The following is a 23,189-nucleotide window of genomic DNA, read 5'->3' as shown; positions in this document are numbered from 1 at the left end:
CCAATAAGGAGATGATACAACCTGAGAAAATGGATTCTCCCCCAAGTGGAGTCATCAAGAAACTCTATGTGACCCTTGATATAGCACATCTGTTGGCTTGAATTAGGAAGCACCCAAGTGTTGACCCTAATTCCAGTTCTCAATTCTCAGATTAAAGATCCAATATGGTTGTGCCATATGAGAAAGCCTCTCAGGACACCAGTCTAATAGTAGGAAAGATGGTGGGATGGGTAGATTGGACTGATTCATTGAACCTTCATGCTAATTAAAACAATAGCAAACCCAGTGGCCTGTTAATGCAAAGCTTGTCTCATTTAATCCTTACAACAATCCAGGAAGTGGGTGCAAGCAAAGATTTGGGGCCCACTTTATAGATGAGGATATTAAAGCTCAGAAAGGATAAATGGCTTTCCCTTGGTCAGTCAGTTAGTGATATTCAGAAGCAGGATTTGAACTCTCCTGACTTCAAGGCGAGGACTCTTTCTATTGAATTTGCTGGACCCATGATTTCTTTCTTTCTTTTTTAATTATAGCTTTTTATTTTCAAAATATATACGTGGATAATTTTTGACAATCACCTCTATAAAACCTTATGTTCTAATTTTTCCATCCCTTCTCCTCACCTTCTACCTGAGTTGGCAAGTGATCCAATATATGTTAAACATGTGCAATTACTCTATATATATTCCCACAAATATTCTGCACAAGAAAAATCAGATCAAAAAGGAAAAAAAAAGAGAAAGAAAATAAAATGCAAACAAACAACAAAAAGAGTGAAAATACTATGTTGTGGTCCCCTATAAACTCATTCAGTTCCCGCTGCCCTCTCTCTGGGTGCAGATGGCTTTCTTCACCACAAGGTCACTGGAACTGGTCTGAATCATCTCATGGTTGAAGAGAGCCATCTCCATCAGAACTGATCATTGTATAATCTTGCTGTTGCTATGCATAATGATCTCCTGCTTCTGCTCATTTCACTTAGTGTCAGTTTAAGTCTCCCCAGGTCTTTCTGAAATCATCTTGCTAATCATTTCTCATAGAACAATAATATTCTATAACATTCATATACCATAACTTATTCAGCAGTTTCCTGTTTCTTGCCATTACAAAAAGGGCTGCCATAAAAATTTTTGCATATGTGGCTCCTCTTCCCTCCTTTATAATCTCTTTAGGATACAAGCCCAGTAAAAATACTGATAGATCAAAGGATATGGATAGTTCTTTAGGCATAGTTCCAAATTGCTCTCCAAAATGGTTGAATCAGTTCACAACTCCATCAATAGTGTATTAGTGTCTCAGTTTTCCCATATTCCCTTCAACATACATCATTATATTTTCCTGTCATTTTAGCCAATCTGAGAAGTGTATAGTGGTACCTCAAAGTTGTCTTAATTTGCATTTCTCTGATCAATAATAATTTAGAGCATCATTTTCATAAGACTAGAAATGGTTTCAACTCCTTCATCTGAAAATTTTCGGTTCATATCTTTTGACCATTTACCAATTGGAGAATGCCTGGAATTCTTATAGAGTCAATTCTCTATATGTTTTAGAAATGAATCCTTTATCACACCTTGAATTAAAAAAAAAATAAAAATAAAAAAAATTCCCAGTTTATTGCTTTTCTTCTAATTTTGTCTGCATTGGTTTTATTTGTATAAAACTTTTTAACTTATTATAATCAAAATTATCCATTTTGCATTCAATAATGTACTCAAGTTTTGTTTGGATCACAGATTCCTTCCTTCTCCACAGATCTGAGATGTAAACTATCTTTTTTCTTCTAATTTGCTTATAACATCACTCTTTATGTCTAAATCATGAACCCATTTTTATCTTATCTTGGTATAGGGTGTTAGGTGTGGGTCAATGTCTAGTTTCTGAAATACTAATTTCCAATTTTCCCAGGAGTTTTGTCAAGTAGTGAATTCCTATTACAAAAGTTGGGGTCTTTGGGATTACTATAGTCATTGACTGGTTTTGGACCTATGATTTCTACACTGCAAGGAACTTGAAAATTCCTTCTACCAAAGTGAATGGCACTTGCTCCTCAATTCACAATCACCAAAAGGATAAATGACTTGTACAGGATCACACCACCAGTATGTGGCAGAGGCAGTACTGTAATGCAAATCTTCCTGACTCCAAGATAGTTTCTCAGTGCACTTGGTATCACCCTGCCTTTTTTTTTCCCCAGGCTTCAAGAGAAAACTGGATAGATATTTTTTTTTCCAAAGGAGGGAAAGGTTTATTATATTTTTTCCTCCAAGTACATGAACAAATGCTGTCAGCCCCAAACTCTCCAATGGTGTGTGTTACTTATATCCTAACTGACTTCCTTCCTGTATTGGATCAATGCTGATTCAATTGTCTTTGGCTGTGTAGGAGGAAGCGAAGAAAATAGCTGAAAAGGGGAAAAATAAGTCAGGACACCACTCATTCATGATAACAAATGGTTGGTTGGATTCATTTTCTTATTTATTACTTCAATGACTGAACTCTCTCATCGTCAGATGGCTGGATGTTTGAAAGTCAGGATGCTCTGCCTATGAGTTACAAGGAGGCAGGACGAACACCAACTGAGCTCTTCAGCATTTCTAAGCCTGGTACTCTGCCCTTGGGGGATGGATTTAAGGGTTATAGGTATGCTTGTGGACCTCAAAGAACCTTGAATCTGGCAAGAGACAGAGAATTGCCACCATATGCAAACAACAACAGCAAAAGCCATAATATAGTAAATTTATATGAACCTCTACTGACATCCCTTTCTGACGCCTCACTGTGATGGGAAATGAATCCTGGGTTCTTGAAGACTCTGCCATTCTGCTGTTGGGGAAATCACCATCTAGCCAAGTGAAGAGCACTTTCGTGGGTAAGTAGGGGATGGAAGATTAGACCTAGCACATCCCCACACCCCAAACCGGGCTTTTTCCATTGTGATTCATGCCTCTCTCTACTGATGTTCACCACCACTGTCTCATCATAGCAGGAAAAACTCTGAGATCATAAAGATTGCCAATCTTCATGACTTCCCACTATAATCATTCGGGAAAGCTTTAAGGCTGTAAGCATGGCATACAAGGAATAGAGATTTTCTTTCTAGCATTCTTTCGTATGCCATATTATCTGATCCTTAAAAATCCCATTCTATCTCCTCCTTCCAACCATTGCCTGGGCTGTGCTCCATGTTTGAAAATGCAAAAATTAAAATATGCAGGAATACAAAGAAAACCCAATTATGGAAATGCAGTTAATGAACATGAAAACAGCAACAAAGTCCCTAACCTCCAATGCCTGCTCTAGAATAAAATAGCTCTCTATTGGGTGTTTAATGCCCTTCACAAAATATCCTAACCAATCATTCCTGCACACTCCTCTCCTTTCTCTTCCTTGTAATTGCAGTCAAAAATAGAGTTCTATTGACTGTTCCCTATGCCCATCTTTCCACCTTCCATTTCTGTGACTTTGTCCAGGTGTCCTTCCTCTAGCTGAATGACTCTCCATTACTATCTCTGTCAGATGTTGGCTGATTTCTCCCAGTGGCTAGTGCCTCCCATAATCATTCTGTATTTCCTTTTTTTTTTTTAATCAATCTTTTATTTATTTATCTGTGAAAATGTTCTCTATTAACTAGCCTTGTCATCAAAATTGAAATCTTCCTGATGGGAGGAACTCTTCCTTTGTGTTGCTATGCCCAGAATTTAGAGCAGTGCCTAATACATGGCAGGCTCTTCCTAAGTCAAAGATTGGTTCCCAATTAATGATCATATATCTTGTACTTTAAAATTCCATCTATTTAAAAATAGTGCCTAGAAGTTTCCCAGAACTTAGCCTCGTGGCTACAAAATCTATTTTCTTCCCTTTTTCTTTGACAATTGGGAACGATGGCCTTCTCCAGTCATATCATCTCATTTTCATTCTCCATGGCCTATCTAATATCATGGATATTTTGCTGTTGAAAAATCCATATATCTTCATATCAGTCCTTTCATTTGACTGAACTGGATTGGGATTATTATTTCTATTTTGCTTGACAGGAAACCAAGCTGAGGGAATGGAAATGTCCTGCCCAGAATAATATATCAGGGAAGTCTCAGGGTCAAAACTTAGACCCCAGCTCCTAACTACCTAGTGGAATAAGCAGCCTCTCACACAACAGTAAAAACTGGACCTACTTTTGATCTATCAGCCTCTTCCCACTGGCCAGTGGTCAGTCCCTGTGACCCAGAAAACATGCAGGACCAAGGCCAGAGTTGCTGAGTGCCAGTGGGGTGGGAAATACCATCTCAAAAGTGTTCCAACCAAGATACTTACATGAGTCACAGACCAAAGAGGGAGGCTTTTATGGGAAGAGTGAATAATCTCTTAGAAGCGACAAGGAGTGTTTTGACAAGATCGATTTTCCAACTCAGCCACTGTGTTATCTGGATACAATAACAAACTTCCAGGGGCCTAACTTGTTTTGCGTTAACGCTAATCACCACGATTGTGCGGGCTGAGCAGCACGTTCGACAGCCCCCTCCTATCACAACAAACCCATCGTCCCCGAGGCTTGACAAAGCCCAGCTGGCTGGGGCTCCTGCTGCCTCACCATTTTAAGGCCTGACACACTCCTCCAGGATCGTTTCCACGAATTTAAAACCACTCGAGCAGACACAGGACAGCCCTCTTGGCTAAACAGCTCATCAAGTCTGTTGTTTAAATTATATATGTAAAAAATAGGGGGAAAAACAGGTTTGCTTCTTGAATGCCTGAAGCTCTAAAGAAATACATTAGTTCAACAATAATCTCTTACCAAATACACTGCTCTTCATAGGCAATGTGGCACATTCAAAATCATTAACTCCCTTGATTCTGCCAACAGCATTGTGGAATGTTCTTATTCCCATTTGACAGATATAGAAATAGAGGCTCACAGAACTGTCATGAGTTGTCATGAACTCTCAGTAAGGAAGGGACAGAGGCAGGAATCCAAACTGATTTCTCTGCCTCTCAGAATCTTGGAGCTGGGATATCTCACAGGATCAGATCTTGGAGCTGAAAGGACCAGAGCCCAAAGAATTCAACCTTCTCATTTCGAGAAGATTGAAATCTGGATAAAGTACCTCACTTAAAGTCCTGGTGGTGATTCTTCTTTAAGAACTGGACATTTCTGGTAAGAAGATACCAAGCAGTTGAAGACTGGTAAATAGCAGGTAACTAAGATATAAACTTAAAAATAAAAGAGGTAAAATACTGCTGGGCAGAAAGCATGAGCAACACTGAATGTGAGCCTTCCCCCATCTTGGGGAAATGGAAAATAATTAAAGAAAGGAATCAGGGAAAAGGGACGAGTGGACCTGTCCCAGGATCAACAGTCAAAGAGAAGAGAAAGCTTGATTACCTTAAATGGTTTTATTGCCATTAGTAATGTCATGATGCCATCAAATATGGAGAAATGAATAAGTAAAGGAGATGGGACATACAACTCTGCCCCCTCTTTTTATTATTGTTTTCACTTCTGAAACTGAGAAAATTCCAAAATTGGTGAACAAACACTACCTACCCTGCCACATATATCTCCTCATCTTTTCCAATCCATATTGCTGAGAGAATTTTCTATACATTAAATAATTGGTCAAACAAATATTTATTAAGTATTGGCTGCATGCAGAACCTGTGGTCAGTGCTAGGGGATGAAATTCCCATAAATTGTCCTGCCATCCTGGAGCTCCAAGGAAAGGATAGAGATAAATTGGGCTGCCACATGATGCAATATTATAGGAGAAGAGAAAACAAAAAGTGGTTTGGGGATTCAGGACGTCTTCCTGGAGGTGGCATCTGAATGGAGCTTTAAAGAATAGATAGGAATTCCATAGATAAAGAAAATAAGAAGGAGAGATCTTCTAAGCCCGGGGGATGGTAAAAGCAAAGATATGGAAGAAAATGAATCCAGGAGATCAGGAAATAGCCAATAGTATATTTTTCCTGACCTGTGACATACTTTGGGGAGCAGGAATAAGTGTAAAATCGGGATGATAGGACGGTGCCTAATTATGGATGGCCTTGGATGTCAAGAAATAATTTGAGCTTTATCCCAATTCTAAAGACATAAATATCATGCTTCATATGGTGGAGAGGAGGATCTATGTCTTATTAGTACAAATAATGTTAATCACTAAGAAAGGTCTCATAATTTAAAGTTGAAGAAATATGATAGGACTAAGGGAAAATGCGGGCCTCTACCTGCTTTGATTAGATGTAGATGAAGAGGCAAAAGTCCAGAGAATTTCTTGCTTAAGATCACATGGGTACTGAGGAGCAAGCTTCCCCATAAGGGGACATTTGCAGTTGGGTGATGGATTTGGAAGAGAGTTCACAAAGAGGCATCATGGTCTCCTCCTGCTCAAGGTTTAGCAGAGAAGGCTAATGGTGGCAGTACCCATCAGCAAGTCAACAGATCCAACATGTGGCCAAGAAAAAGGGCTTTGAAATAGTTTAAGGAAGCAGTCTCTACCTATGAGAGCTAGAGTTTTTGTGAGAAAGGGATCTTAAAAATCATATGTGAATCAGACTTTATTATTTTCATCTTTCTTTAATACCAACAAAAATGCAGTGTGAGTCAGTATAATAATCAAACATACTTTCTGTAGACTGAATAAATTATATGCCTTATAGACATTACTATTTTCCCAATGTTTATAGATGTCATTGTGTGAAATAAAATATAAGCTTATTTAAAAGTGTTACTGAATTCATAGAAGGTTTTGTTATTATGTATTTTCTTAATCACCACATTCTCTACTATAGTTACTGTCATCTGAGGGACTGAGATTTTGTGATGTGAATGAGGCGTGCTCATCCTCAGAGAAACTGGGGAATACTGGCCTCTAAGGCCCAGACTGTGGGGGCTGAGATGAAGGGATCATAAAGTGATTACTCAAATCATTATTAAATGGAAAATAGCACTGGACTGGGCACTGGGACTCTAGAGGCAAAAAGGAAACAGTCCCAGCCTTGAGAGTTATTGAACATTCCATTAGCGACACAACAGGAAAATGTACATAATATAAATATACATAATTATATATACATATTTATATGGTAATACTTTATACATACACATATAACAGAAGTAGTAAATGGTATAGGAGAAAGAGAGCTGGCCTTGGTGCTATTAAGATTGATCCAAAACTAACATTTGACACATGCAAAGTATTGCCATTGGTATAATATATTAGGATGGTTGGCAATTTAAAATCTAAATATGCATGTGTGTGTGTGTGTGTGTGTGTGTGTGTTTGTTTTGTATTTATGTCTCTATATTTCCATATCCTTTCTCTCTGTCTCTGTTTCTCTGAGTTTCTGTCTCTGTCTTTGTCTCTGTATCTCTGTCTTTCTCTCTGTGTATCTCTCTCTCTCTCTCTAATTCTCTGTCTTGTCTCTGTCTCTTTCTCTCTCTGTATATGTCTGTCTCTCTCTCTCTCTCTCTCTCTCTCTCTCTCTCTCTCTCTCTCTCTCTCTCTCACTTTTAAAGTGACACACAGATTTCCTGAGTCTTTTTTTCCTCTTTTGTTTTTAACCCCTTATGGCAAAGCACCAAAATGCCTGCAGTTAGTGTGCCAACCCTGCCAACAGGTTTTATAAGTGCTTCTGTAAAAACAAAATAGAGAGTTATGCAAAAAGGAAGACAACAATAAATTTGAGTAATGCATGCAGATGCCTCAGAGGGATAGAATCCAAATCCTCCAGTGAGTAGGATGAAACAAAAGTCTGCAAACACTGAGAAACAAGCACCGGCAAGGTAGCTCTGCCCTCTCTGGCCTGCTGGGAGTGCTGCCCATAGCACAGAAGGCCAATCTGGAAAGTGCTAAAAGTTGGGAAAGGACCCAAGGGGTGCCTTGTGTTCAGCACCGGGCAGGTTTCTAATGAATCAGTCCTTGGTCAGAAGCAAGATGTAATCAAGACAATTCACATGGAAAAGCCAAAAAAGGCCTGATCTAGGATTTGAGAACAGGCCCCACCACTAGCTTACAGTGTAATTCTCAGAAGTCGATGCAAGAATAAGAGCCTCCATTTTCTCACGTAAAAGGTTGGTAAATATTATTAGCCTCTTGCCTTTCTGGGCTCTATTGAGAATGGATGATGAGAGGTGGTAAAAATGCTTTGTGATGTATCCATTAACTTGGCGTTATCATTCACTGGATTAATAATGTCTTTTCCGATTGCACATATTTAACTTATATCAGATTGCTTGCTGTCCTGGGCATGGAGGTGAGGGAAGAAGGGAGACAATTTTGAAAAAAAAAAAGTTTTGCAAAAAATGAATGTTGAAAAGTATCTTTACATGCATTTTGAAAAATAAAATGCTATGGGAAAAAATGTCTTTTCCACATCATGCTTCAGAGGAATAAATGATGCCTTGGGATTTGGAAGAGCTCATTTTCCAACCTGACTTCATAATTTGATAGCTGGGTGACCCTGGCTGTTCAGATAGATCTGTAAGCTCCTTGAGGGCAGGGATCATGTAACTCTGGCTGGCTTTGGTCACAATGCCTTGCCAAATGTAGATGCTGATTCAATTTTTGCTGAACTAAGTCACTTTGCCTCCTAAGCTTCAGAAGCCTTAGCTATAAAATGGAGAGATAGAATCCTAGATCAAGAGCTGAAAAGGACCTCTTGACTTTCTAACCCAATTCTCCCATTTAACAGAGTCTCAGTTTCCCAGCTGAATTTCAGGGAAGCTAACAGAAGAGTGCACTTGAGATCAGTAACATCCAGATTAAAATCCTGCCTCAGACACTTCTTACTTGCATGAACCCAGGCAAGTCACTTCACCTCTGTCTTGCCTCAGTTTATTGGTTTGTAGATTTAGTTGTGTTCAATAGATGCCTTTAGGATCTAAATCTATGATTCTAGAAATGAATTTGCCTGAAGTCACAGAGGTGATAAGCATGAAAGGTGGGACTGAATTCAGATCCTCTGACTATACTGCCAGTCCCCGTTGCCCCAAAACTACGTAGCAACTGCTGTGCAGGGTTGTTGTGAGGGAACTGTGTGGTAAAGCTTGGCAATGCTCTTTGTGTAACCCAGTCATAGTGACACTGGAGAGGACATTCTTCCTAATTCTAATGAATTTCCTCTGTTAATTATTCCCAATTAATTCTGAACATATCTTGTTTGTACACAGTTATTTGTGAGTTGTGTCCTCCACAAACTATGAGCTCTGTGAGGATACAAACTCTTTTGCCTTTCTTTGTATCCCCAGCACTTAGCACATTGTCTGGCACCCAGTAGATATTTAATAAAGATTTACTACTGACAAGTAATGTGATCTTTTTAATCTTTGTTCATCTTAGTCCAGTACTTAACAAATAGTAAAAACGTAATAAAATGCACCCCATGCCCTGGCACAGTTAGGTAGGAGTTAAAATGAGTAGGATTGCAGTTAAAACACTATTTTTTCTCACAACAAAGGCAAAGCTTGATTCTTGGTTGTGTTGTGGGTTGGAAAATTGGCACCTGCACTAACCATGGCGAGGGCAGACTTCACCTAAGTCAAGGTGCCCCTGGGGAAAGATTCACAGTTCATCCTTTGAGAAGCACCAGGGCAGGTCCTCTGAAAATGTTGCTGTCTCTTTATCAAAAAAGAGCCCTCACTCTGGATGTTGGGAGGGGTTCCAAGATTAGTATGCAGGAAAAATGTTTTGAGTTTGGCCCGCCCAGTGTGGCCCCAACCTCTCTTAGAGGCTTCTCTGCTCACACAACCCCTCCTTATGCTGGTACATAGTCAGTCATGGTTCAACCCGGTACAAGCTCATTCACCCCTACCCCCTGAAGAGCTGCTCTCTATGCCCCAGATGGAAATCTGCAGGACACTGCCCACAGAGATAAAGCTCCTTCTGAGAAACTGGGAAGGGAGCTGGACCCCTCCAGATCACTGCATCCATCCATCCATCCATTAATCAAGGAAGCTAGCACCAATTGACTAGTCATGAGGCCTTTCCTTATGCCCCTCCCTAGTTATCTTATATTTGTGTTTTCTCTGCACATGTTGTCTCCCCGATGGGATGTAAGATCCTCGAAGGAGTCAGACACATAGGACTGACTTAATAAATGTCTGTGAATTATTACAAGCATCGCTCAGTGCCAGGCACTATGCTAAGAATTGGGGAGCTGCCCTCTAATGGCTTACGTTCTTCCATGGAGATGAAGCATGTCTGAATGGACATCCCCTGTTCTAAGCCTCCTCCCAGCTCTGACCCCCCCTGTTCTAAGTCCCCTCCCAACTCTGACACCTTCTGTTCTAAGTTCCCTCCCTACTCTGACATCCCTTGTTCTAATGTCCATCTCTGACATTCCCTCATTCTAAGCTCCCTCCCAGCTCTGACATCTCCTGTTCTAAGCCTCCATCTCTGACATTCCCCCATTCTAAGCTCCCTCCCAGCTCTGACATCCCCTGTTCTAAGCTCCCTTCCGGCCCTGACATCCCCTGTTCTAATCTCCCTCCCAACTCTGACATCCCCTGTTCTAAGCTCCCTCCCAGCTCTGACACCCCCTGTTCTAAGCCCCCTCCCAGCCCTGACACCCCCTGTTCTAAGCTCCCTCCCAGCCCTGACAACCCCTGTTCTAAGCTCCCTCCCAGCTCTGACATCCCCTGTTCTAAGCTCCCTCCCAGCTCTGACATCCCCTGTTCTAAGCTCCCTCCCAGCCCTGACATCCCCGTTCTAACATCCATATCTGACATTCCCCCATTCTAAGGCCCCTCCATCTCTGACATTTCCCGTTCTCAGTCCCTTTCAATGAGCCTGGAAGAAAGACAACATGGTACCTAATCATTATCCTCCTAGCCTTAGATGACTTCTTGGTCTGTTACATCTTTACACTCCTATAATCCTCTAAAATCCTGGCCAGGAGGAACCATGTCTTTCACTCTGAATTGCTCCTTGTGTTTGGCACAAGACTTGGCAGACAGGGGCACTTACAACATGTGTGCTGGATAGGATGAATGCACCAACTCACTCTATGGAACTCTGTGATCAGGGATCTTGGAAGAGCAGCAGGTCACAGGCCAGATCACACTCCCCCATATCGCCCTGCATTCTCCCCCTCACGGCCCTGGGGCCACTCATCTAATGGATTCCCACATGGCATTTCAGGGTAGGGGAAGGGGCAATGAGCAGGTGGCATTTTGTGGAGGTCATTAATTCTTGGGCATTGCATTTCCATTCCAAAGTGTACCCTCCTAAACAAGGTGCAGCTGTGCTGCTCTATAAGGAAATGGGGGGTTTAATGCTTTGTTTTCGTTCATTTTCTAGTGTCCCATTATCATAACATTTCTCCATAATGATCCCCATAAAAGTCACCTGAAAATACTTTACGCCAGGAAGGTTGATGTATACATTTCATCATTATTGTGAGTCAGGAAGGAGAGCCAAATGAACTAGCAGGAATTAAGCCCAAGAGCACAGAGATTTTCCTAGTTACCGGATTAGCTTTCTGCTTTATCCCTCTTTCTTTGGACAAATCAAGCCTTTGTCCAACAGGTATAACTGAAATATGATGGTACACTTGGCAAGAACTTGACATCTGACCATGGATTATGGCTTCCAGCTCTGAGACTGAGGAAAGACTAAAAGGAATGAAAGTTTCAACCAATTCATCAGACTTCTCTTGACCTTGTCACAAAATGGTTCTAATATTCCTTTTCAGCAAAGAGCATGTATTAATCCTCAATCCAGAGATATAATCTTTGGAGATCTAGTTCACCCTCATTGTTTTATCAATCATTTGTCCATTCACTCTATCCTAAAATATATCAAGGATCCATTATTCCAGGGAGATAGCAGAAGTCATACACAACTTTGGAGTCCAGTGACCCATATTAAAAGTCTTCTGTCCCTGTGACCTGTATGAGCCTTGTCCCCAAGAACCTTGGTGGACCTTGGTTTTCTCATCTGTGAAATGAGGGAGATGGAACATGGGATCTCTGGTTCTCAAACTCTTCCAATCCTATGATTTTTACTCTGTGAGTTACCCTTTAAATGAAACTGATGAGAATCCTTCTTAATTTTCAGAGGGATATGGAGGAGGTATCATAGTGCACAGATTCCTGGGTCTAGAGGGAGAAAGACTCATCTTCCTGAGTTCATACTTGATTTCAGACACTCACTAGTTGTGTGATCCTGGGCAAGTCACTTAACCCTATTTGCCCTGATTTCCTCATCTATAAAATGAGGGGGAAAAAACACTCCAGTACCTTTTCCAGAAAACAAAAGCCCAAATGGGGTCACAAAGAGTTGGACTTGATTGAAATGATTGAATATTAATATATACTTTCAAAGACAGCTACATGAAATATTATGGAACAGTATAATGAGGGCTGGATTTGAGCTAAGAAAACCATGAGTTCCAGTCCTGGTTCACTTACTTTTCCCATCTTTGCTCTGGGTTTCAGTTTCCTTATCTGTAAAATGAAGAGGTAGGGCTAGATAGTTCCTGGAGCATCTTTCCACCTACAGGAGCCTTTGGCTACATTGCCCTTTTCCAGCTTTAGGACTAGCCCTCTGGGTGACATCCCTTTTCAGCCAGATTTGGTTTTGACCAGCAGACACCTAGTCCAGAAGTGAGCTCTCATCTCAAGCTTATCCAGATATGTAGGCCAGATTCCCCTCCATCATGGAGGGGATTTAATTCTCATCAGAAGAGAATTTAACACACATAAAGGCTCTCTCCTTAAGGACTACAAACTCCCAGGCCATGTGTTTTCTTTCTTCTTCTTCAGATCTTAAGGTAATTTAAAATAAATTATCTTAAAGTGTTCACATGTGCTTGATAATTGTTTCCCCCATCAGAGTTCTTTCAGGCATATATTTACAAGAAAGTGAAAAAGGTGCTGAATCAGTCGATCTCCTGGCCTCTGTGCCAACACTAGGCTCGTTCTGCTTCATTTCTTTCCTGACAGGGGTTCAGATACCAGCAAATGTCATTTAGAGTGCCCTCTAATGGGAAACTGACAGAAATGGCCATAGGCTGAGCACCTCGTACTTCCTGGGTCCTGGCAACAAGAGGTAGCTGTAGTGCACTCATTGGAAGAGGAGAGAAAGCCCAGCATTGAAAGCTCCTGGAGCTGTCCAGCATATCTGAGACTTATCTAATCCAACCTCTGCCCAAAGAATAAATCTTCTAGATTTCCCCATACACAAAAAAAAAAGTCACCTTGGGTTTTTTTTAAATTATTCTAATGATGAGATACTCATAATCATAACACATCATCTAGTCAGTGTCACTTCTACAGGAAGCCCTTTCTAATCAATTCCCTTCTCCTCTTATTTGGTAGAATAAGGCTTGTGTGCCTGTTTTCTTGTCCTGGTAGATCACAAACCACTGGAGGATTTGTTAGATATATTAACTGTTTAATATAATACCTTACATACAGTAGGTAATTAATGCCTGCTGAAGTCAGATTCTGTTAAAGAATTCCTAAGATTCCTCCAATTAATCTCTCCATCTATTTGTGCATGAAGAACTCCTGGCTGGGGGATGGAAGATGTTCAAAGAAAATACAAACTGTGCAGTTCTAGGATTCAATGATTCCAAGTAGTTATTCTGAAAAGTAGCCCCCTTTCTGAGGAAAACTGTCTGCATGATACCAAAGATCCTCCAATGTCCATTTTGGATGATGTATATTCCCCAGATTTGTAAAATCCTTAAAATTATTTTACTGGTTGTTGGGGAATAGAAAGGAAGAGGGAGAATGAAGAATTTAAGGCAGGTTTTCTTAATATGGGATTAAGCTTTTTTTTGAAAATATTTTAGTATAATTGATTCTCTCTGTAATCCTTTACCATTGTATTTTGTGCAATAAAAAGATGTGAGAAGGCATCCATAGGTTCACTAGATTTCCAAAGGATCTGTGAAACCCAAGAAAAGGTTAAGAAGCTTTAATTTAAAAGGGGAAAGGGAAATAGCCAATCCTATCAATGCTGGAAGTTTGGCAGGTGGATTTCTATTCTTCTAAATAGAAAATTAAATTCAAGAAGGAAAGCAATATGAGAGATGAACTTCTAAATAGCCCTGCTTTATAGCATCTCCTGCACTTTCAATTTGATTCAATCAAGCAGACCACAAATACAATCTGAGTAGCAGCAATAACACATCTTTTAATCTCCCAAATACAGAATAAACAGCAAGGATTTAAAAAAAAAACATCAAAATGCTTGCTCTTGGGAAGTATTTCCAATAAAAGGTTACCAGTGTCCCATGATGATTTACTGTAAGGCTTTAAACTTACTCTTGCACCAGATAACTGCTTTTAAGAAAACAGTGATAACTCATATTTGAGTGTTATTTTTCATAGCTTCAAACTAGTTCATATGCATTTTCTCATTTTATTCTAATAAAAGCCCTGTGAGGTCAAGAGGATGTATGAAAGATGAGGAATCTGAGGCGAAAAAAGGGAAGTCATTTGCCCCAAGATACAGCCAAGAATTGACCTCGATGCTTCTAAGTCCCTTGAATTACTGAATTAGTCATTAGCACACTGCCCCATAGTGCAGTGTTTAATAAATGCTTATTGACCCACTGATTTTTCTTACTTGTTTATATCTTGGTGCCTCTCAGGATAACAAATAAAACTCAAATTTGGGGAAATTTTGATTCAGATTTTGATTTTTCTTTCAAAATCTTGTGTTTGAAGAATAATGTTCTGAGTCCCAACCCAGCAATCGTTATCAAAAACTTTAGGATTCTGATGGTTTCAAATGCAATATTTTTCCTTCTTGTGTTATGTATTCTTTTATGCATTTTGATGCATTCTTGTGCTTTCTTTTTTATGCTGATTGCATGATGGCTCCCTTGGTCCCCCATCTTCCTAATAACCTTTTTTTCAGACCTCCCACAGTACATAAAATGTACATGCATACATAGTATGTTATGATGCAGATCCCATGTAATTTAAGCGTTACATTAATGCTTTAATTAATTAAATTATTTTTATTTTTATAATATAAATTGTATTTATGCATATAAATTAGATTAAATTAAAATTAATTGAGCTTCTTTTTGAAAATATTTTAATATAATTAATTAATTAATGCATTAATTAAGCCTGTGTTACACATTCTTCTTGAATTCAAGATCCATGAGGGCAGGTATTGTTCTTTATCTCCATACTATGTTTCTCTTGGTACCCAATCCAGGACTTTTCACAGTATAGGTTCTTAATAAATATGTGTCCAATTTCTGTCTTGTGCACAAGTTAGGGCATAAACAGAGCAGGGGGACGAGGATCTAGCAGGAAGAGTCTGAATCACACCTGAATGAAAGAATGAGGCCAGGGCTCGGCTCACTTTTTTTTTTTCTCAGGATCTACCACCATTCCTGGTATACAGTAGAAACTGAATAAATATGTGATGATCAAGTGATTATTTTTCTCATAGGCCATAATTATATGTATATATTTTTAGCTGTACATTTATGGTGCTTAATATATGTCCGACAGACCCTCCAATAACACTATCTATGTCAAGTCATAAGGAAACATAAATGCCCCTGAGACAGCATGTACACCATCATTAAATTAACTGCTACATCTCCTGTGTTGTGCTTAGGGCTTAAAGAACTATTATCTTCCCTCTCATTTGTTTCTGACAGCAACAGATATTGTCATCTCATTTTTGTAGCTCAGCAGAATTGAGTGTGACCTTAGCATAGCTGTAGTGAGTGAGGATATTCAACTGTGACAGAGTCACCCCAGAAATCATCCCCAGCAGAACAAGTCGCTGGCCCTGCTACTTTCAAATCTGCTGCCAAACTCAGTTAGAACCCCCCCTCCTGAAAGATGCCGGTTCTGTTTATTAGGGTCATCTATGGAAATCTCCCTGATATGATCTGAATGGCACCAAAGAGTGGAGGCTGCCCTGGCAAGACAGGTGTTGGGAAGACCTTGGGTACAGGTATTCTAACTGGCCCCGGGTACATCAGGTAATCTTTCAATCATGTCTGACCACTTTCTAAGGTTGTTAATTACAACTGGGGTACTGGTCTCCATCTGTGGAGGAGACACCTGCAGTGGAAGTTGTCAGTGACATGAATGACCAGGTCTAGACTCATCCCTACTCTGCGCACGTACGTGTGTGTGTGTGTGTGTGTGTGTGTGTGTTATACACACATATATATAAATATATACAATATATATATTATACCTAAGGATTTATGAATACATCATGGAATATGCAAGATGGAATTGTTAGTATTTTATCCATTAAAACTATAGATGGTCAGAACTTAAAGGAGTTTAGAACAAATGTCTGGTTTTATCAAATAAAACCCAATCAACAGCTTGCTCTAGATCACACAGCAAAAGCAGAACGAGGTGATCTCCTGACTCCTAAGATGGATTTCTGCCGACTGTTACACTTGACCCTCTTTGCTTCCTGTGTATTTTTAATTGATATCTCCACATACTTTTTCATTTCGGATTCTTTGTGACATGGACCTCCTCATTTCAGTGGCTTAAATGCATTTTGAGGGACATTTCCTGGCAACATGACAAATGAATGTTACAATTTCATCTCCACCTCCTAGTGCCTGCTCTGGGACAATGACTCCCCTGGGATTCCCAGAGTGCACACTATAACATGAGACGCTATTTGAACTTTTGATGTTGGCAGGGTCTCTGCACCTGATGAAAAAATACATGCCCGTATTAAAGCAAGCACCAGTCCATCCCCTTTTGATTTCAACTATATATGCATCTTCCTCACCTCCCCCCCCTCCCCAGTAATAGGGGGGAAAAGAGACAAGCCTTGGTTTCTATGGCAACACATCTAATTGGTGGGCTGCAGGTCTCTGTCCAACCATAGGGTGGAGCTAATCTCCCTAAATATGAATCCAAACATTTGAGAAAGGAAGACTCTTTCACAGAGGCCAGGCAAGTCCCGGATTTCCAAATTCAAAGCCAGGCTCAAACAGAGTCAGTGCTGTCTTGGTGGAAAGGGAGAGAGAGAGAGAGACTGAGAGGAAGAGAGAAAGACACAGAGAGAAAAAGACAGAGAGAGAAAGAGAGAGAGAGAGAGAGAGAGAGAGAGAGAGAGAGAGAGAGGAGAGAGAGAGAGAGAGGAAGAGAGAGAGACACAGAGAGAAAAAGACAGAGAGAGAGAGAGAAAGAGAGAGAGAGAGAGAGAGAGAGAGAGAGAGAGAGAGAGAGAGAAGAACCTTAAGCTTTTCCCACACAGACAAGAATTTCAGAGGGAGAAGAACTGAACTCTTGCATCATGCTTATCAGTGTTCCCAAAACTAGAATAAGAAGTAAACAGGTCTGTTTATAGGAGAGAAAACAGACTAAGGAATACAATTTCTAACTGCTTAGTAAAATAACTTGCCCTTAAATATATTAAATATCCTCCCTCAGCCCGGATACTCTGGAGGCACCAATAGAAAATCTGAGAACCATTCAATTTGCATTTTGATCACTGTTGTTGGTACAATGAAAGTCAGAGGTTCCCCCGTGGGACTAAGGTCCTAATGGGAGGCAGAAAGGATTAGGGCATATCCTAGGTTTTGAGTAGGTTTTCGTTTTGCTTGTTATGTTGTAATTGTATTTTAATATGTTTATATGTGTATGTGAGAGAGAGGGGAAGGGAAGAAGGAAGGGAGGGAGGCGGAGAGGGAGGGAGAGAGACACAGAGAGAGAGAGAGAGAAAGAGAAAGATTCAGAGACAGAGACAGAGAGGGAAGGAGAGGGGAAGAGAGAGGAGAAGAGAGAGAGGAAGGAGAGGAAAAAGGAGAGAGATGAGGGTGTCTACATTTGATATAATTATATCAATTTCATCATAGCAGCATGACATAGATCAAAAATATGAAGTAAACTAACGCTTTACATCAATCAGGGTTTATAATTCCCCGGGGGGGAACAGCTATCGTACTAATGTTCTTTGGTCTTAGATTTTCTTTTCTTTTCTTCCCCTTCTCCCCTCCACCCTCATCACGTTCCCGACGTATTTCAATACCAGGTCACGGGTGAATAAGAGCAGAGACTGTTTCCCTCCCTGGGCTCCTTCTGGGTACTCGCGTCTCCACCCCAAAACCCACCGCCTTCCTTTGCTTTCTCGGTAGCAGACTTGCTGCCCACAAGTCTCTCCCAAGGCATTAGCACTCAGGAGCTCCTAAACTAATGCGGGTGAGCATTGGAGATGGCACCTCCAGTCATTAAGTCAGGGAGCCAGGCGCAGAGATGCTGGAGTGAGTTGACACTGCATATTTTAGACGTTGCTGGTGTGCAGTGAGCCCTGGGTAGCAGAGAGGAAATTCAGGGTGTTTGAGTAACAGGAGGCAGGGTGAGATTTGCTTAACAAAACAATTAGGAGATTGTTCTTTTGAACACATCCAGGAGCTGTTCCATTTTTTATAGCGATGAGCTTTCCAAGCAGGGGCTCACCTTGAAAGCGGCAACTTTCCAGGGGCAGAAATCAGCCCGTGGATATGACACAAAAGAGCGGAAGTAATGACAGAATAGAAGATGAGGGCTCTCACTTTCCACCACGTTGGAAAGAATTCATTCCTGTCGCCTCAAATGATGGTATGGCCAAGTCCACACACTGCGGGAGTCCTTCCTGGTTAACCCACTGCAATCTCCCAGAACTGGGCTCTTCTTCCCCAGGAAACCTGTGGCTAGCTGGATGTGACCATGCCAGAAAGGAACACACAGGGAAATGGGGGCAACTCTGCTGTGTAAATGTGGCATCTGCTCACGCTTACTCCCCTCGCCCTGACCCAAGCCCTGAGATAATCCCCTCTCCTTTGCTCTGGGTAAATCTCAGAAAGCACTGGGGCTCTCTGCAGAAGTCAATCATTTATGCCAACTCGTAGACACCTGAACTGCTCCTCGCTCGCCCAGCTTTCGCCACAGCACAGGCCTTGGCAGGGACCCCGAATGGCAAAGGGAACAAGGACGCCTATAGTCTGCTGAGGGGAGTGAGGCTGCTGGGAGGCTGTCCGAAAGGCTCCGAAATGGAGCCAAGTGGGGGAGCAGATTCCTTCTCTGCTCACTGCAACCTCATTTGAGAGGCTGCTGAAGGATGTTGCATCTGCTCAGGCAGGAAAGATGGGAAACAGGGGTGAGGGAGGGCCGGAGCCGGCCTCTTCTCGCAAAAGGAAAAAGCTAGAAAGAATCTATGATTCTTCCTTCTCTCATCCAACTCCCATGGCCATTGCCTGCCAACCTCAGCACCGCCCCGGGTCCCCAAGGCTGAGGAGAGGTTTCCATGGATGTCCCGGGGCACTGACCATGGCCTCCCCCAAGACAGAAGAGAGCTACAGATTAACTCCTTAGGGCTACTTCTCTGTGCCCAAGTTGCCACATCCTAGAGGGGGGCTTGGGATTCATTTTACTATTGCTGCAGGTTCCAGCTCTGTTGCTTTTTCCCTTTGGAGAGGGGAGGAGATCGGGAAAGCCCAGAAGGAGAGGACCTAAGCAAACAATGTTCCATCCGTGTCTCTCCTCCACGATGCTTACTCCATGTCTCCCCCAGCTGTGCCTGTTGGCTTGCCCTCAGAAAGCTCTGCTCTTACTCCAAACCCGGGAAGCTTCTGGCAAGAATTGAAGTCGCACATCCCTACATGGAGAGGCGGCTTCTCTCCCTCTCCCCGCATATCGACCCCCAACTGCCCCAGCAAAACCAAAATAGCCTCCAATTTGGACATCAGAAGCCCCATCTCCCTGCACCAGGCAGGACTTCTTAGGGATACGTCAGTGTGGAGATGGCGTCTTTGAGAGATTAACATCCAGCAATCAAACGACCGGGCAGTAAGAATAGGGGGGAAATGATAAGAAAAAAAAAAACCCTCCCAGAAATCTATGGGAAATTGGACGGGATGGATGCATTTCGGAGAGACCCAGGCTAGGCTAAAGCAAATCTGGGGTCCTTCCCAATCAGAGATTCCACAGTCTGAAAGCGGTTTTACATCACCCTAGAGATAATGAAGCCATTTGTCACTCCAGAGCGACTGTTTGTCCCCTTTGCCCAAAAGCCAGAGGAGAACGGGGACAGGGGAAGCCAGGTAAGAGGGCTGGCCACTGAAAGAGCCACCCCTAAGTGTGGCCGAGTGGGTATCCGCGGGCAAGGAGCCTCCAGCTCCCTCCCGAAGTAGGCTCCGGGGGCCGGCAGCGAACTCACCAGGAGGTGAGCTTCCCGGCCCCAAGATGTGACTCGATTTCGCTGGGAAGGATGCGCCCCTTCTGCCCCGAGAGCCAAGATCAGCCAGGGTAACCTGCTCCCCGTTCCGGAGAGGTTTAACACCAGGATCACTGCCATTTTGGGTCCGGTTTCCCGGTTGGGCAGAGAAGGGAAGGAGAGCAAGGAGCCGTCCTGTGGGGGCTTGGGGCTCCCCACCGTGCAGCTCCAGCTTTTGGGGGGAGCGGGAGGCTATTTGGGGATCGGGGCGGGGATGCCAGGGCACCTGTCTGCCTTTGCCCGGGGCACTGCCGGGGGGCCGGGGCCAGGGCACTGCACGGCGGGCAGAGGATGGGGGTGGGGGGGCAGCGGGTACTCACTGCAGTAGGCGATCAGCAGACTCGCCAGGATCATGAAAGCCCAAAAAGTTGAGGACATGCTCGGCAAGGCGTTGGCATCTTTCCGGCGGCTCCTCTTGGGGGATGGCGCCATTGAAGCCGCTTCTCCGGGGCACAGGGGGTGGGGGAGCCGCGCGTCTCACCAACCGGCGCTCCCCGGGGCCGATCCCGATCGCCTTTCTCCACGTGTAATCCCAAAGAGCCACATCTTCACGCCTGGCCTCCCGCGGCAGAGGCGGCACGGGCACTGGCACGGGCGGTGGCACCGGCGGCGGCGGCGGCGGCGGCGGCAGCCCCGTCACGTCTGGAGGCGCATCGTCGCCCCCTCCGCGCCCGCCCCGCCCCCAAACTGCTGAGGCCGCTCTCTCCGAGGCTCCCCGAGCGGGTCCTCGGACCAGCGGCTCTCCGGCCCCCGGCCCGGGGACGGGAAAAAGGACGGCCCCCCCGCGCGGGCTTCCCCGAGCCGCACCGGCGGGGAGAGGGACGGGGGTGCCGAGGCAGCGGGCCCGGGGGTGGCGGTGGGACCGTAGAGACGCCCCCCCGGGGGCTAGCGGGGGGCAGCTGGAGAAGTTGGCAGGTGGGAGGGCGGCCCCCCGCTGCGGAGGCGCCGGGCTGCTAGGGCTGGGGAGCTCCCGGGGGCTGGCGGAGCGTGCCGGGTTGGGGCGCGGAGGAGCAGGGAGCCCAGGAGCTGGGGAGCCGAGCGCAGCGGCGGCGGGGCCGGGAGCAGCAGCGACACCGGGCCGAGGGGGCGGGGGCGGGCTCCGGGGCTCCTCCCTCCGTTCTGGGTCCGCCCCTCGGCGCGGCTCCGCGGGAGGGGGCCGGAGGATGCTCGGACCCGGCTCCCGGTGGCCCTGTCTCTAGCTTCTTGGCCGCCGCCGGAGCCTGGGCAGGCCAGAAGAAATAGGTCCCCTCCAGGAGCTCTCGAGCCCCCTCCCCGGAGCAGGAGCAGGGATGGGGATGCTGGAAGAGGAGGAAGAGGAGGAGGAGGAGGAGGAGGGACGGGGAGGGGGGGAGGGAGGAGACCAGGCAGCGGGAGCGGAGAGGCGGCCGAGCCTGTGGATGGCGACAGAGACGGTCGCACGCACCGCAGCCCGAGGCTGGACCCAGGAGTTCGGGCCGCCCAGCCCCCTCCCTCCAGGAACGGATTAGCCGGGCGGGGGCGGGGCGCGAGAGCAGGGACGACCTCAAGAATCACTCCCCCCTCCTCATCCTTCCCTCTCTGCTCCGCGCACCCAGGTACTGGAGCTAGCCGATTTGGGGCGAGGGTCGGGTACGGGATGGGGATGGGGGGCAGCAGCAGGGAGAAGCCCCGAGAGGTGCCCCCGTCCCCGAAATGTACTTCCCCATCATTCCCTCCGCCTCTCGAAGAGGAGCTAGTCCAGGTGGGTGCGGGTCTGGCTCGAGGAGATCGGAAAGATGGTATCTAGAGTTGTTCCTAAATACACTGATTTGGAAGGGGGGTTGTTGGCTCTATCTCTATTTCTCTGTCTTCCTTCTCCCAGAATGACAACAATACCCTCCCCCCTTCCATTCTTCTCTTTTTTACAACTATATCAAGATCGCAAAGGCCGGCTTTTCATGCCCATTTTACACAGGAGAACACTGAGGCTTAGAAAAGACAGCAAGCTTGCAGAGAGTCCCAAAGATGGCATTGCAGCATCAGCAGGGCCGAGATGGAGGCCTTCTGGCCTCAACCCCACCATGTTATCCTCTCTGCACCCCAGGCCCAAAGGCAGCCTGCTCCTCTTCCCGATTCTATCAGTTCCATGCTTGTTTGGTTTTCTAACTTCCGGGGCAACAGATCCACCTTACAATCACCAGCTGTCCCCAAACCCCCACCTACCCCACCCCCATTCCCAGCTCCTCCAGCTCCAGAGGGAAGAGGAGGTGATAAATGATGGGGTAGAGAGGAGGTCCATGGAAATGTTGTATGCAAAGCCCGATGCTGGGTGATAATAATAATAATATCAATAATGATAATAATCATGATATTTATAAATGCCCTGTGCTAAGCACTTTTCAGTCATTAACTCATTGCAGCTTCACATCAGCCTTTGAAGATAGGTGCTATTATTATTATGCCTATTTTACAGATGAGGAAACGAAGGCAGGGGTTAAGTCAGAGTCACAATAGCTAGTGTCTGGTTTTGGATCAAAATTCAGGCCTTCCTGACTTCAGGCCTGGTGCTATATTCACAGTGCCACCTAGGACTACACATTGAGGGGAGATGAAATAGGCCCTTAGTGTGCTGAGGATAAACATAAGAGGGGAGAATGATCAATAAATCAATCAATCCCAAAGCATTTATGGGTAAACACCAATCCTGGACTCTGGGGACATAAAGGTAAAAGCAGGTGTAGGACAGACCCCAAAACTGAGTTCTGCTTTAATGAAGAAGAGCACATAGGACTGAGGCTGGGCTGGGGGTAATTCTCTTCTTAGCATCATGATCAGCAAGTGATATTTGAGCCTGGGCCAGAGAGAAAGGGAAGAGTGTAACGTGGTGAAAAGAGGGATGAATGTGGAGTAAGAGAATCTGCATATTTTATTATCTGGGAGACTGTGGATCTTTCAAGAGCTTGGCTGGTCATCTATCAAAGGAAGGGGCCAAAGTAAAGGTCCTTTTTTAACTTAAAG

The 23,189-nt window shown here is 44.1% G+C and overlaps 1 protein-coding gene across 1 annotated transcript in view; it reads right to left on the bottom strand.

The window, feature by feature from the left end:
- TAFA5 (TAFA chemokine like family member 5) overlaps positions 1 to 20,796 on the bottom strand; it is a 532,252-nt gene extending 511,456 nt beyond the window's left edge. Inside the window, exon 1 of the mRNA XM_051963072.1 lies at positions 20,534 to 20,796. Within this exon, the coding sequence (XP_051819032.1) occupies positions 20,534 to 20,645 (112 nt within the window). The 5' untranslated portion in view covers positions 20,646 to 20,796. The remainder of the gene's footprint in view (positions 1 to 20,533) is intronic.
- Positions 20,797 to 23,189: the final 2,393 nt, after the last annotated feature.

This window comes from Antechinus flavipes, chromosome 5 (assembly GCF_016432865.1).
Source record: "Antechinus flavipes isolate AdamAnt ecotype Samford, QLD, Australia chromosome 5, AdamAnt_v2, whole genome shotgun sequence".
NCBI classification, from domain to species: domain Eukaryota; kingdom Metazoa; phylum Chordata; class Mammalia; order Dasyuromorphia; family Dasyuridae; genus Antechinus; species Antechinus flavipes.
Note: the sequence above shows the minus strand (reverse complement) of the source record. Positions and strands in the feature narration are given on the sequence as shown.